The sequence below is a fragment of the Oncorhynchus gorbuscha genome, linkage group LG16 (assembly GCF_021184085.1).
Source record: "Oncorhynchus gorbuscha isolate QuinsamMale2020 ecotype Even-year linkage group LG16, OgorEven_v1.0, whole genome shotgun sequence".
Taxonomy (NCBI): domain Eukaryota; kingdom Metazoa; phylum Chordata; class Actinopteri; order Salmoniformes; family Salmonidae; genus Oncorhynchus; species Oncorhynchus gorbuscha.
Window position 1 is genome coordinate 7,154,468 of NC_060188.1, and position 14,912 is coordinate 7,169,379.

Consider the following 14,912-nt stretch of genomic DNA (forward strand, 5'->3'; position numbering starts at 1 on the left):
AACAATATCTGAACATTTCTTGCATTTTGTCTCATTGTTTGATGATCTGGCAGCATTTTTCTGCCTAGCTATCTGGACCATTCCAAGAAAATAACTTATCAACTTCCCCCTCCGCTATCTTCACCCCACCTCCGCCCCTCACCTCCACTTCCCTCCTTGTCTTCGGTCCTCCACCTCCTCCCATTCCTCCACCTCCCTCCTCCTCATCCACCTCACCCCTCCTCCTCCCTTCTTATTCCTTATCAGCACTCTTGCGTAACCTCTAGACTTAAGAGCACTAACGACCCATGGGCTGTTTCCAGTCTTACACAGTCTAACCCAACACCATGGCCCTCTATGAGTCTAAGACCGAGCTCTGGGACCTGGACATCAATGTGATCCAGCCAGAAGGGAAAGGTCCAGATCCAGCCACAGATGGAAACAGCAGTACTGAGCCGTTCAGGGATGCGTTCCAACGTTATATCCAGCCCTGTCTGGCAGAGCTGCTGGGTTCATCTCTGTTTATCTTTGTGGGGTGTCTGTCTGTGATCGAGAACACAGAGGGCACCGGAAGGCTGCAGCCGGCCCTGGCACACGGCCTGGCCCTGGGCATCGTTATCGCCGTGCTGGGGGAGATCAGGTAAGGCTAGTGGCCCCTCTGGGGGTGGGTGGTAAGAGGCTGGAAGGTGATAACCTGGTCCTAGATCTGTTTGTGCTGTATAGCCAACTTTTCTGGCCATGACATGGTATAGGTTTTGGGACTAGGCTGGGAAGTTGATGCTCAGGTTTTCAAATGTTAGCAGAGCAACAGAAGAGTCTGTTCCTAGGCTTTCAACATGCAGCATGTTGATGCATAACAGACTGTGTAAAAGCATTGCAAAAATGAAGACTGGTAATGGATCTGTTGATCAGCATTGACTTGAAGTTTTATGACTGTGCTTTCAAAGTAGCCTACAATAGATCATTAAAATGCACAACAGGATTTTAAAATCACACTTGTATCATTTTGATGAGGCAATCTACATTAGCATTTTTTCTTAATATGGTTTTATTGTTGCTACTTGCCTCTATATTTAAAATAGTTTGTTTTGTTTTCTAAAAACTATTGTGAACTGTTTAAAATAAAATAACTTAATTAAAATGTATTAGGGTAATTCAATTGTTCCATGTCTCTCTCTGCAGTGGGGGGCACTTCAATCCAGCAGTGTCTGTGTCTGTGTTTCTGATCGGGGGTCTCAACATCATACTGCTGGTCCCCTACATGCTGGCTCAGATGTGTGGAGGGATGATAGGGGCAGGTCTAGCCAAGGTGGGTACTCTGTAGCCTACTAAAAGGTGGGTACTCTGTAGCCTACTAAAAGGTGGGTAATCTGTAGCCTGCTAAAAGGTGGGCACTCTGTAGCCTACTAAAAGGTGGGTACTCTGTAGCCTGCTAAAAGGTGGGCACTCTGTAGCCTACTAAAAGGTGGGCACTCTGTAGCCTGCTAAAAGGTGGGCACTCTGTAGCCTACTAAAAGGTGGGCACTCTGTAGCCTACTAAAAGGTGGGCACTCTGTAGCCTACTAAAAGGTGGGTTGCACTTCTACTAGTACTAACTTGGTATTTAATAGGATTTTAATTATAATTGTTCTTATTTATTGACATTGAAGACATGTACATTTATTTAACTTAATAATTTGGTAACAATATGTACTTTCTAGTACATATTGGCACCAAATGGGTGGGCCTGCTGTCACTAAAGACTATGTAAACGTCAGGGAAATATCAGCTAGATCTTTCACACTTTCAGAGGTTTGATCGTCCCATAATACACAACACTTGTACAATCTGCACTTATCCTAACAGTATGATCATCCTCATCCTGTCAACACTTCAGATATGGATCATGACAATAATCTCTTTCTGCACCTACCCTGCCTTTCTCTTGGCTGCTATCAGGACAGTAAAACGATAAAGCAATTGACGTCCATGAGGGTTGAGTGACCAGGCAGTCACCCACTCTACTCTTTTGGCAGTCATTTACATGTACAGTACAGTGTCCTTAGAGCTGAACAAGATTAGTTGAGTCTGTGTTTCACCACCTTGTAAAGTCAAGAGCTCATTGGCCATTACCCTGCAAGCACATTTGGTTCCTTGGAAGTTGTGGGAACATAGGTTTTTGGTTTCCCATTGGTTCTGGGAACGAAGCCATATGTTTCCTGACCGGTAAAATTGTATGTTTTATTCGGTGCATGTGACAAATACAATTAGATTTCATTTCATTTGTTCTGAGAATGTTAATTTTTAGGTTTCAGGGAGGTACCGAGGATGTTTTACTATGGTTCCCAAAAATATTTTCAGACGCCTCACAAGTCCTCAACTGGCAGCTTCATTAAATAGTACCTGCAAAACACTAGTCTCAACGTCAACAGTGAAGAGGTGACTCCGGGATGCTGGCCTTCCAGGCAGAGTTCCTCTGTCCAGTGTGTTCTTTTGCCCATCTTAATATTTTATTTTTATTGGCCAGTCTGAGATAAGGCTTTTTCTTTGCAACTCTGCCTAGAAGGCCAACATCCTGGAGTTGACTCTTCATTGTTTGTCACACCCTGACCATGGTTTGCTTTTTATGTTTCTATGTTTTGGTTGGTGAGGGTGTGAGCTGAGTGGGCATTCTATGTTACTAGTTTGTCTAGTTCTATGTTTGGCCTGATATGGTTCTCAATCAGAGGCAGGAGTTCTTCATTGTCTCTGATTGGGAACCATATTTAGGTAGCCTGTTTGGTGTTGGGTTTTGTGGGTGATTGTCCTTGTTACTTTGCACCAGTATTAGGCTGTTTCGGTTTTCGTGGCACGTTTATTGTTTTGTATTTGATTCGGGTTTACTTTGTTTCATTAAACTTGGATCGCAAAAGCCACGCCGCATTTTGGTCTGACTCTCCTTCACATACAGAAAACCGTTACACTGTTGACGTTGAGACTGGTGTTTTGCAGGTACTATTTAATGAAGCTGCCAATTGAGGACTTGTGAGGAATCTGTTTCTCAAACTAGACACTCTAATGTACTTGTCCTCTTGCTCAGTTGTGCACTGGGGCCTCACACTCCTCTTCCTATTCAGGTTAGAGCCCGTTTGTGCTGTTCTGTGAAGGGAGTAGTACACAGTGTTGTACGAGATCTTCAGTTTCTTGGCAATTTCTCACCTGGAATATCCTTCATTTCTCAGAACAAGAATAGACTGACGAGTTTCAGAAGAAAGCGCTTTGTTTTTGGCCATTTTGGATCTGTAATCGAACCCACAAATGCTTATGCTCCAGATACTCAACTAGTCTAAAGAAGGCCAGTTTTGTTGCTTTTTAATCAGAACAACAGTTTTCAGCTGTGCTAACATAATTGCAAAAGGTTTTTCTAATGATCAATTAGCCTTTCAAAATTATAAACTTGGATTAGCTAATACAACGTGCCATTGGAACACAGGAGTGATGGTTGCTGATAATGGGCCTCTGCACACATATGTACTGTAGATATTCCATAAAAAATCTACAGTAGTCATTGACAACATGAACAATGTCTACACTGTATTTCCGATCAATTTGAACTTTTGAACGGTAGTGTATATGTTCAAATCAAAATATATTTAACATTTTATATTTTTCAAAGTAGCCACCCTTTGCCTTGATGACAGCTTTGAAAACTAGGGATTCTCTCAACCAGCTTCATGAGGTAGTCACCTGGAATGCATTTCAGTTAACTGGTGTGCCTTGTTTAAAGTTGATTTGTGGAATTCCTTTCCTTCTTAATGCGTTTGAGCCAATCAGTTGTTGTGACATGATATGATAGGGTTGGTATACAGAAGATATGCCTATTTGGTAAGTACCAAGTTGATATTATGGCAAGAACAGCTCAAATAAGCAAAGAGAAATGACAGTGGGAACATAGGTGAACACATTAAGACATGAAGGTCAGTCAATCCAAAACATTTCAAGAACTTTAACAGTTTCTTCAATTGCTGTCGCAAAAACCATTGAGGGCTTAGATAAAACTGGCTCTCATGAGGACCGCTACAGGAAAGGAAGACCCAGTGTTACCTCTGCTGCAGAAGATAAGTTCATTAGAGTTACCAGCCTCAGATTTCAGCCCAAATAAATGCTTCACAGAGTTCAAGTAACACATCTCAACATCAACTTTTCAGAGGAGACTGGGTGAATCAGGCCTTCATGGTCAAATTGCTGCAAAGAAACCACTACTAAAGGACACTTATAAGAAGAGACTTGCTTGGACCAAGAAACACGAGCAATGGACATTAGACTGGTGGAAATCTGTCCTTTGGTCTGATGAGTCCAAATTTGAGATTTTTGGTTCCAACCGCTGTGTCCTTGTGAGACGCAGAGTAGGTGAACGGATGACCTCTGCATGTGTGGTACCCACTGTGAAGCATGGAGGAGGAGGTGTGATGGTGTGTGGCCACTTTTCTGGTAGTTTGCGCTTAGTGGGACTATCATTTGTTTTTCAACAGGACAATGACTCAACACACCTCCAGGCTGTCTAAGGGCTATTTGACCAAGAAGGAGAGTGATGGAGTGCTGCATCAGATAACCTGGCCTCCACAATCACACGACCTCAACCCAATTGAGATTGGGCTGAGTTGGACCGCTGAGTGAAGGAAAAGCAGCCAGCAAGTGCTCAGCATATGTGGGAACTCCTTCAAGACTGTTGGAAAAGCATTCCAGGTGAAGCTGTTTGAGAGAATGCCAAGAGTGTGCATAGCTGTCATCAAGGCAAACGGTGGCTACTTTGAAGAAGATAAAATATCAAATGTATTTTGATTTGTTTAACACTTTTTTGGTTAGTACACGATTCCATGTGTTATTTCATAGTTTGATTGTCTTCACTATTATTTTACAACGTAGAAAATAGTTTAAAAAATAAAGACAAACCCTTGAATGAGTAGGTGTGTCCAAACTTTTGGCTCGTACTGTATATTATTTTTTATCACACTTGAAAAGACAAACTCTGAACAGATGTAGAATATGACCAGTGGAAAGTAGCAGTCGATAAGCAAATGTTAAATAATGTTCTTCTGTATCTGGACCTATACTTTTCTCCCTACATATCCTATATTCATGTCAGTAATATCTCCTTCTCCAGGTGATTTCCCCATCCATGAACTATGCCAAAGTTTCAGGGGCAGCATTCGACACAGTGCAGGCCGACACCCAGATAGTACCAGCCACGGTGGCAGAGGTGATCATGACTCTGTTCCTGACGATGGTGGTGTGTATGGGGGCTGTGAATGGACGCACGCGCAGCCTGTTGGCCCCTCTCTGCATCGGGCTGACCGTGACCGCAGACATCCTGGCTGGGTGAGGACCCATGGGGTAGAAGGTGTGGTGTAAGAGTGGTGGGCGGGGTGGTCGTGGAGTGGTTTGATGTAAGGTGTGTGGGTAAGGGATAGGATGGGAGGAGGGCTGGAAAGGTTTGAGAAATTAGCCTGGAGAAAGACTGTACTGTACATTCTGCAGAACAACTTTTCAGATACAAACAAATCAAATGTTATTAGTCACATCCGCCGAAAACACCAGTGAACCTTACACCTTACAGTGAAATGCTTACTTACGAGCCCCTAACCAACAATGAAGTTTTAAAAAAGTATAAGAATAAGAGATAAAAGTAACAAGCAATTAAAGAGCAGCAGTAAAATAACAATAGCGAGACTATATGCAGGGGGGTACCGATACAGAGTCAGTGTGCGGGGGCCCCGGTTATTTGAGGTAGTATGTACATGTAGGTAGAGTTATTACATTTACATTTACATTTAAGTCATTTAGCAGACGCTCTTATCCAGAGCGACTTACAAATTGATGCATTCACCTTATGACATCCAGTGGAACAGCCACTTTACAATAGTGCATCTAAATCTTTTAAGGGGGGTGAGAAGGATTACTTTATCCTATCCTAGGTATTCCTTAAAGAGGTGGGGTTTCAGGTATCTCTGGAAGGTGGTGATTGACTCCGCTGTTATTAAAGTGACTATGCATAGATGACAACAGAGAATAGCAGTGGTGTAAAGAGGGGGGCACTGCAAATAGTCTGGGTAGCCATTTAACTAGATGTTCAGGAGTTTTATGGCTTGAGGGTAAAAGCTGTTTAGAAGCCTCTTGGAACAAGAACAAAGAGCGCACAAGCCGTGCGGTAGCAGAGAGAACAGTCTATGACTAGATGACTAGGGTGGCTGGAGTCTTTGACCATTTTTAGGGCCTTCCATTTTTAGGTCCCAGTGATGTACTGGGATGTTCGCACTACCCTTTGTAGTGTCAGAGGCCGAGCAGTTGCCATACCAGGCAGTGATGCAACAAGTCAGGATGCTCTCGATGGTGCAGCTGTAGAACCTTTTGAGGATCTGAGGACCCATGACATATGTTTTCAGTCTCCTAAGGGGGAATAGGTTTTGTTGTGACCTCTTCACGACTGTCTTGGTGTGCTTGGACCATGTTAGATTGTTGTTGTTGTTGTTGGTGAAGTGGACACCAAGGAACTTGAAGCTCTCAACCTGCTCCACTGCAGCCCCGTCGATGAGAATGGGGGCGTGCTCGGGTCCTCTTTTTTCTGTTGTCCACAATCATCTCCTTTGTCTTGATGTTTGATATAATGGCCTACCTTTGTACAGTATAGTTAACTACTACTGAGATAAATACCTGTACACTACCAATAAAACACAATGTACACCACAATACACTCCTTACTGTGTACCGTAATACACCACATGCTCTATCATTCATTCATGCATCGCTTTTATATCACATGCTCTACAGGGGAGCAGTGTCTGGGGCATGTATGAACCCAGCTCGTGCCTTTGGCCCGGCCGTGGTGGCCGACTACTGGAGCTATCACTGGATCTACTGGGTGGGACCCATGTCTGGAGCCCTGCTAACCGCCAGCTTCATACGGTACTGTTCAGCTCTGATCTTCTGGGGCCTGGATACCTGGCTGTTTACATCATTGTCCTGTTTGGTTTTAATCAGAAACAGACTGGAGCCCAAGCTACTATTGAAACACTTTGGTTGGGAATGCAATCTTAATCTTTGTCCTTGAAATGACCATTAATACTAAAATAATGACCCAACTGGGGCTCCATAGATTAGAATGGAATATACTTACTATTGAATGGAAGTTGCCTCCACTAGCTGCAAGTGTGGGATTAGAAGCCTTGCCCATAAATTCTTGCAAATCAGCAAGAGAATCTACCACCTCCATATCGGGATATGTTGTCTTGTGCGATAAAGCACTGTATTGTAACATGGCTGTTAGACAGGGCTGTTTGCCCTCAACTTGATAAACATGAACTGTCCCTCTAAAATCAATGGCTAGCTATGTGAGGGAAAGTTACTCCTACAATGGGTGCTTTTATACAATTGTTAAGTTTGTGAGAGTCATTAACCTAGTTTTAACAATGTGTGGATTTAACAGCTTTTTATCTGGATTTTCCTTCTTAAAGTCTTGTGTTGTCTAAGACATATTTTGGGGAATTATTTACATTTATGTTAAAAATAACTAAAGGAACAATGTGTGGAAGCAACAACTTGTCGAGTGATGTTACATTCAACAATTCTGTACTATTTTGATGGTGTGTTTTTTCTACTTTCAGATTACTGCTTGGGGATGAGAAAACCAGAGTTCTCTTGATATGATATGGTGTATATATAGATTATATATTGTCCATACATGCAATCTATTTTATTCAATGCCATTTGTATAAACACATTTTTGTACATTAAATATTGCATTGTATATTTCTTTCTATGATTGATCCCTTTTGACATAGTAGAAGTGACTTCTGGCCCATAGTCTGTGTTTTATACCGCCACCTTTTGGTTATGTGGTGAACTACAGCCTTGCATTGGTCTGACTCTCACTGTCCTGTCATACAACCTTCCATATGCGTCATGCCTTTCCACTGATTATCTGCACACAGACATCCAAAAACTAGCCACATTAGATAGCATTTAATTTGACACTGTAATTGCTATCTTGACTGAAAGTCTCAGCCATAGAAATATAATTACTAGAAAGGACATAGCCCCTCAGACAACCGGTCCTCCCATTATGGACTCATTGACTTGAACGGGGACCTCTCTTCTAGTAATTATATTTCTATGGCAGACACTCATTTGAGACAGTAGTATGTGAACGTTCAAAAAATGTTGCAGTGAAGATTGAAGAAATGAAGTATAAATGTGTACAGCAGAGGAGTTGTCGTCATGTCCATTTATTGATTTGTACGTTGGAAATATAGAAGATACTGTTTCTTTCATACGCAATTAATACAAATGAATTATTAAATGAATTCATGAATTCCATTAGTGCCCCCTCAAGAATAAGTACATACTGTACATGATGCCTGTATGCACAGTAACAGTCTGATTTTGCCACATTCTACACATTTACAATGTCAATGTATTTATGACCTGTTATTTGCTGATGGATGTGTCTACCATTTAGGACAAATAATAAGATATTACACTAAAGTGTAAAAAGCCAGTTTCATGTTTGACTGGATTGTCTTTTCCTCCCGTCAGAGAATAACAGGAGCAGACTTTGCACAGGTGCAGAGACTTTGTCAAACTGTCTAGTTTTAATGCTTTATCTTATCTAGCTGGGACTGGCTAACATCAATGATCTATGCATGGTTAATACAAGCAGGTTAACCAAGATTCAACTTTTTTGTTTGGCCTGGAAATCTAGAATATTATGTCTAGTAGTAGGCTGCTGTATTAACAAACTAACAAAACATTTAGTTGATTTAAATAGTAAAAACATATCATAGTCATATTGACATATGCTCTACCCTGAAAATGTTGTTTTCAAATCAGTGCCAACAAAATATCTGTCTGCTGGACAATTACTATACTTTTAAACTGTAAACTGGTTGTCTGTTGTACTGTGTTCACTAGAGTAAACTGGTTGTCTGTTGTACTGTGTTCACTAGAGTAAACTGGTTGTCTGTTGTACTGTGTTCACTAGAGTAAACTGGTTGTCTGTTGTACTGTGTTCACTAGAGTAAACTGGTTGTCTGTTGTACTGTGTTCACTAGAGTAAACTGGTTGTCTGTTGTACTGTGTTCACTAGAGTAAACTGGTTGTCTGTTGTACTGTGTTCACTAGAGTAAACTGGTTGTCTGTTGTACTGTGTTCACTAGAGTAAACTGGTTGTCTGTTGTACTGTGTTCACTAGAGTAAACTGGTTGTCTGTTGTACTGTGTTCACTAGAGTAAACTGGTTGTCTGTTGTACTGTGTTCACTAGAGTAAACTGGTTGTCTGTTGTACTGTGTTCACTAGAGTAAACTGGTTGTCTGTTGTACTGTGTTCACTAGAGTAAACTGGTTGTCTGTTGTACTGTGTTCACTAGAGTAAACTGGTTGTCTGTTGTACTGTGTTCACTAGAGTAAACTGGTTGTCTGTTGTACTGTGTTCACTAGAGTAAACTGGTTGTCTGTTGTACTGTGTTCACTAGAGTAAACTGGTTGTCTGTTGTACTGTGTTCACTAGAGTAAACTGGTTGTCTGTTGTACTGTGTTCACTAGAGTAAACTGGTTGTCTGTTGTACTGTGTTCACTAGAGTAAACTGACTTGGATTAATCATAACATGGATATCAGTGTCAAAGAGTCCATCGTTGGTCAATGGAGCACTTCAATGTTATGCTCTCTCTCTCGCTCTCTTTCTCTCTCTCCACTCTCTCTCTCGCTCTCTTTCTCTCTCTCCACTCTCTCTCTCGCTCTCTTTCTCTCTCTCCACTCTCTCTCTCTCTCTCTTTCTCTCTCTCCACTCTCTATCTCGCCCTTTCGTTCTTTGAACTTACCAAAGTTCAAGTGATTAGCAACGCAGGTAGATATTTGGACACACACCTGCGGACATTATCGCCAGTGCTTCACTGCATCTCTATATACAAAGACACCTCTCTCTCATCTATTTTCCCTCCAAACTCCTCCATTCTCTCTCTCTTCTATTCTCACTCTCTCTCCAAACTCCTTTCCACTATGACAGAAGGGACAATGGAACTGGGTGACATGGGGACATCCCTGATGGCATCAGACTCTAAGAAAGCACCGGTCCAGCCTCCCAACAAGTTTGAGCGCCTGGTCCAGCCGTGTCTGGCTGAGCTGGTGGGGACCATGTTCTTTGTGTTCATGGGCTGTGTGTCGGTCATAGAGAACGTGGAGGCAGCAGGGAGGCTGCAGCCAGCTCTGGTCCATGGTCTGGCTGTGGCAGTCATGGTGGCATGCATGGCAGAGATCAGGTCTGTGTGTTTATATACAGTGTGTTGATAAACTGTCTCACTGTACTGTGCTGTTTTGGATAAGTGTCTGTAAAAATGTCTCATATTACATCATTACAGTGTTGTACTTTGGTCTCCTTTTGAGATTAACGTTAGTCATTTCTTCTCAATAGAGCATTTATATTTTGCATGAACAGTATGTTGTGTGCTTTAATGTGAGTGAATGTATGTGAGTGTAATGCATGCCCATTATTCCATTAGATTTGCAATGTTCTATATTGCTACAACGTTCTATATTGCTACAATTTTGGGGTCAAAATACTGAACACAGAGTGGAAACCCATAAGTCCCATAAGTCCCTTTTCGTGGTGATTATGAGTTTCTTCGTCATGTGCAGAGTTCAAAAACAGTCTTTCACAGATAAAGGTAACAGACCTAAGGTTGTAAAACCATTCTCATTCCAGTGAGTGCCATTCAACTTAGAAACAGTGGCCATTATGGTGTAATGTGTTATGATTTCACAGATGCACCTGACACATACATATCCCAAGTTTATAAAGCAACTGTGACCCCATTCATATTGTTATACCTAATAATTGAGTGAACATATGAACAATGTGTAATCAATATCTAAAGCCAATCTCCTTGAACTGATACAAAGGTGAAAGTGTGAAGGTGAGTAATGTTAAACTGTGAAATATACTGTGTAAATCCCAACACTCCTGGGCTATCTGACCATTCTGCTATTTCTCTCTGACCTCCACAGCGGCTCCCATTTTAACCCACCGTTTACCATTGCTATCTACCTGTGTGGAGGCATGAAGCTGAATATGGTGGGGCCCTACCTCATCAGTCAGCTCATAGGGGGTGTGCTAGGTGCGTCCATGTCGAAGGTGAGGGTTAAACCTGATATCAGTGCTCATTCAATGCACCTCTATGACTAACAGTATCTGTGGAGGTAGAATGTTGTCTTGCACCTTGAAATGATTTGAAATGCAGAAAAGAAATATCAGTTGGATTGAATCAAATCAAAACTATAAAATGAATATTCACAACTACAGTGATTAGATATGCAGACAACTGTCATGACCCCAGTTTAGTTCGTCAGACAATGCATTGGGTTTTGTAGTAGTATAATGACATCACTGCCAGTAAATGAACCTGAATCCATTGTTCCTCAGCTGATGACCACAACAGAGAACTACTCCAAGGCCCAGGGGGCAGCGTTTGCCCTGCTGCAATCACAAGATCAGCTGTGGGGGGCTCTGTTTGGGGAGATAGCCATGACCTGCCTGGTCACCATGGTGGTGCTGCTGGGGGCTGTCAACGCCAAGAGTAGCAGCCCCATGGTTCCCTTCATGGTGGGCTGTACTGTCATCATCAACATCCTGGCTGGGTGAGATACTGAGAGGGCCAAGAGTGGAATGTATCACTTGTACTGTAACTAGGCCCAAAGTCTTTCCTGGCTACCTGGTCAGTTCTTGCTGTAGGGTTATTAGGGCCTAGAGGTTTTCCTGGCTACCTGGTCAGTTCTTGCTGTAGGGTTATTAGGGCCTAGAGGTTTTCCTGGCTACCTGGTCAGTTCCTGCTATAGGGTTATTAGGGCCTAGAGGTTTTCCTGGCTACCTGGTCAGTTCCTGCTATAGGGTTATTAGGGTCTAGAGGTTTTCCTGGCTACCTGGTCAGTTCCTGCTATAGGGTTATTAGGGCCTAGAGGTTTTCCTGGCTACCTGGTCAGTTCCTGCTATAGGGTTATTAGGGTCTAGAGGTTTTCCTGGCTACCTGGTCAGTTCCTGCTATAGGGTTATTAGGGGCTAGAGGTTTTCCTGGCTACCTGGTCAGTTCCTGCTATAGGGTTATTAGGGGCTAGAGGTTTTCCTGGCTACCTGGTCAGTTCTTGTTATAGGGTTACTAGGGCCTAGAGGTTTTCCTGGCTACCTGGTCAGTTCTTGCTGTAGGGTTATTAAGGCCTAGAGGTTTTCCTGGGTCTGGTACAAGTAATTTTGTTCTCTTAATAATTAGCCTGGATAGATACGTTTTGGAAAAAGTTTGTTTGAAGGTTTGTTTATTAACTATTTATAAACCACTATTATATAATTTGTTCCCTATTAAATAGAGTTTGTTATAAATTATTTACATGGATATAGCATGCATTATTATACACTGTTTAAACAAATGATATACTAATTTATGGAATGTGAACTACTAATGAACAAAGAAATAATGGAAGATAAATAAACGTTCACGTAGAGTTGTCATCAACGATTACATCCACAACTGAAGATATGGAACAGCCATTGCTAAAATGTGCATTATTGTGACATAAAGATTGGATAAACATCTTAGATAGGTAGTTCAGATAACACGCTCATTACATTGCAATTATGACCTTCTGGGCATTTCTAAGTAACGTATTTACTGTTCCCACACGACGCCATGGTCATGGCAAAACATGAAATACTTGTTATCTCAATGTTTAGTTTCATAGCATCATGGGTAGAGATACAGCACGTGGTTGTTTTGATGGACAGGATTCTGCTGCATACCTGGAGATAATCATGTTTAATACTATCATAGTTCTGAAACTCTTTGTGGTTATTATTTCTTCAGTGGAGATGTGTCTGGAACCTGTCTGAACCCGGCCAGAGCCCTGGGTCCTGCTATAGTGGCCAACTACTGGACCTACCACTGGGTTTACTGGGTAGGACCCATCACTGGTGGACTGGTGGCTGCTGCACTGGTTAGGTGAGGATAGACTACACACAGAGATCCTACTAAATGACTTCTAATATATCATTCTATGAGGCTACGTCCCAGACAGAATAGTCTGGTTCAGCAGCTATACTGTAAGAATGTGTTTGAGATTGTACAGGACGATGCACTGAGAAACTGAAGTACTCGCACACCATTTGACTGTATGTGTTTTCTCTTGTTCCTCAATGTGTAGTCTTATTATTACTGATGTGAAAGCGAGCATACTGAATGAACATCTATCATGTCACAATAAAGCATCATCTTCAGAACCTCTTATGCGATCTGTTTTTTCAGACTACTGCTTGGAGACCGGAAGACACGTATTCTCATGAAGTAATACCACATATCGAGTTGACAGGTCTGAGATTACCATTGTTGTTACATACAGTACCAGTCAACAGTTTGGACACACCTACTCATTCAAGGGTTTAATAAGACATCTAAACTATGAAATAACACATGGAATCATAGTGAAGACATCTAAACTATGAAATAACACATGGAATCATAGTGAAGACATCTAAACTATGAAATAACACATGGAATCATAGTGAAGACATCTAAACTATGAAATAACACATGGAATCATAGTGAAGACATCTAAACTATGAAATAACACATGGAATCATAGTGAAGACATCTAAACTATGAAATAACACATGGAATCATAGTGAAGACATCTAAACTATGAAATAACACATGGAATCATAGTGAAGACATCTAAACTATGAAATAACACATGGAATCATAGTGAAGACATCTAAACTATGAAATAACACATGGAATCATAGTGAAGACATCTAAACTATGAAATAACACATGGAATCATAGTGAAGACATCTAAACTATGAAATAACACATGGAATCATAGTGAAGACATCTAAACTATGAAATAACATATGGAATCATGTCGTAGCCAAAAAAAGTGTTAAACATATCAAAATATATTTTAGATTTTAGATTCTTCAAAATAGCCACCCTTTCCACACTCTTGGTATTCTCCCAACCAGCTTCACCTGGAATGCTTTTCCCACATATGCTGAGCACTTGTTGGCTGTTTTTCCTTCACTCTGCGGTCCAACTCTTCCCAAACCATCTCGATTGGGTTGAGGTCAGGGGACTGTGGATGCCAGGTCATCTGATGAGGCACTCCATCACTCTCCTTCTTGGTCCTGTTGAAAAACAAATGATAGTCCCACTAAGCACAAACCAGATGGGATGGCGAATAACTGCAGAATGCTGTGGTAGCCATGCTGGTTAAGTGTGCCTTGAAATCTAAATAAATCATTGACAGTGTCACCAGCAAAGCACCCCCACACCATCACACCTCCTCCATGATTTACGGTGGGAGCCACACATGCAGAGATCATTCATTCACCTACTCTGTGTCTCACAAAGACATAGCAGTTGGAACCAAAAATCTCACATTTGGACTCATCAGACCAAAGGACAGATTTCAACCGGTCTTATGTCCATTACTCATGTTTCTTGGCCCAAGAAAGTTTCTTCATCTTATTGGTGTCCTTTAGTAGTGGTTTCTTTACTTGACCATGAAGGCCTGATTCACACAGTCTCCTCTGAACAGTTGATGTTGAGATGTGTCTGTTACTTGAACTCTGTGAAGCATTTATTTGGGCTGCAATCTGAGGCTGGTAACTCTAATGAATTTATCCTCTGCAGCAGAGGTAACTCTGGGTCTTCCTTTCCTGTAGCGGTCCTCATGAGAGCCAGTTTCATCTTAGCGCTTGATGGTTTTTTCATCCTGCACTTGAAGAAACTCACAGTTCTTGAAATTTGATGTCTTCACTATTATTATACGATGTAGAAAATAGTACAAATAAAGAGAAATTCTTAAATGAGTAGGTGTGTCTAAACGTTTTACTGGTACTGTATATTATCACCATTATTGTTATATTATCACCATTGTTGTT

General features: G+C 41.6%; 2 protein-coding genes across 2 annotated transcripts; both read left to right on the top strand.

Moving 5' to 3' along the window:
• Positions 1 to 299: 299 nt before the first annotated feature.
• On the top strand, positions 300 to 9,671 carry LOC124000714 (aquaporin-8-like). Its single transcript, XM_046307286.1, has 5 exons — positions 300 to 619; positions 1,162 to 1,288; positions 5,102 to 5,316; positions 6,766 to 6,900; positions 7,599 to 9,671. Exons 1-5 carry the CDS (start codon positions 327 to 329, stop codon positions 7,639 to 7,641), a joined length of 813 nt encoding a protein of 270 aa, XP_046163242.1. The 5' UTR covers positions 300 to 326; the 3' UTR covers positions 7,642 to 9,671.
• Positions 9,672 to 9,837: 166 nt separating this feature from the next.
• Positions 9,838 to 13,484, top strand: LOC124000713 (aquaporin-8-like). The gene is made up of 5 exons (XM_046307285.1): positions 9,838 to 10,248; positions 10,994 to 11,120; positions 11,409 to 11,623; positions 12,838 to 12,972; positions 13,276 to 13,484. Exons 1-5 carry the CDS (start codon positions 9,989 to 9,991, stop codon positions 13,316 to 13,318), a joined length of 780 nt encoding a protein of 259 aa, XP_046163241.1. The 5' UTR covers positions 9,838 to 9,988; the 3' UTR covers positions 13,319 to 13,484.
• Positions 13,485 to 14,912: the final 1,428 nt, after the last annotated feature.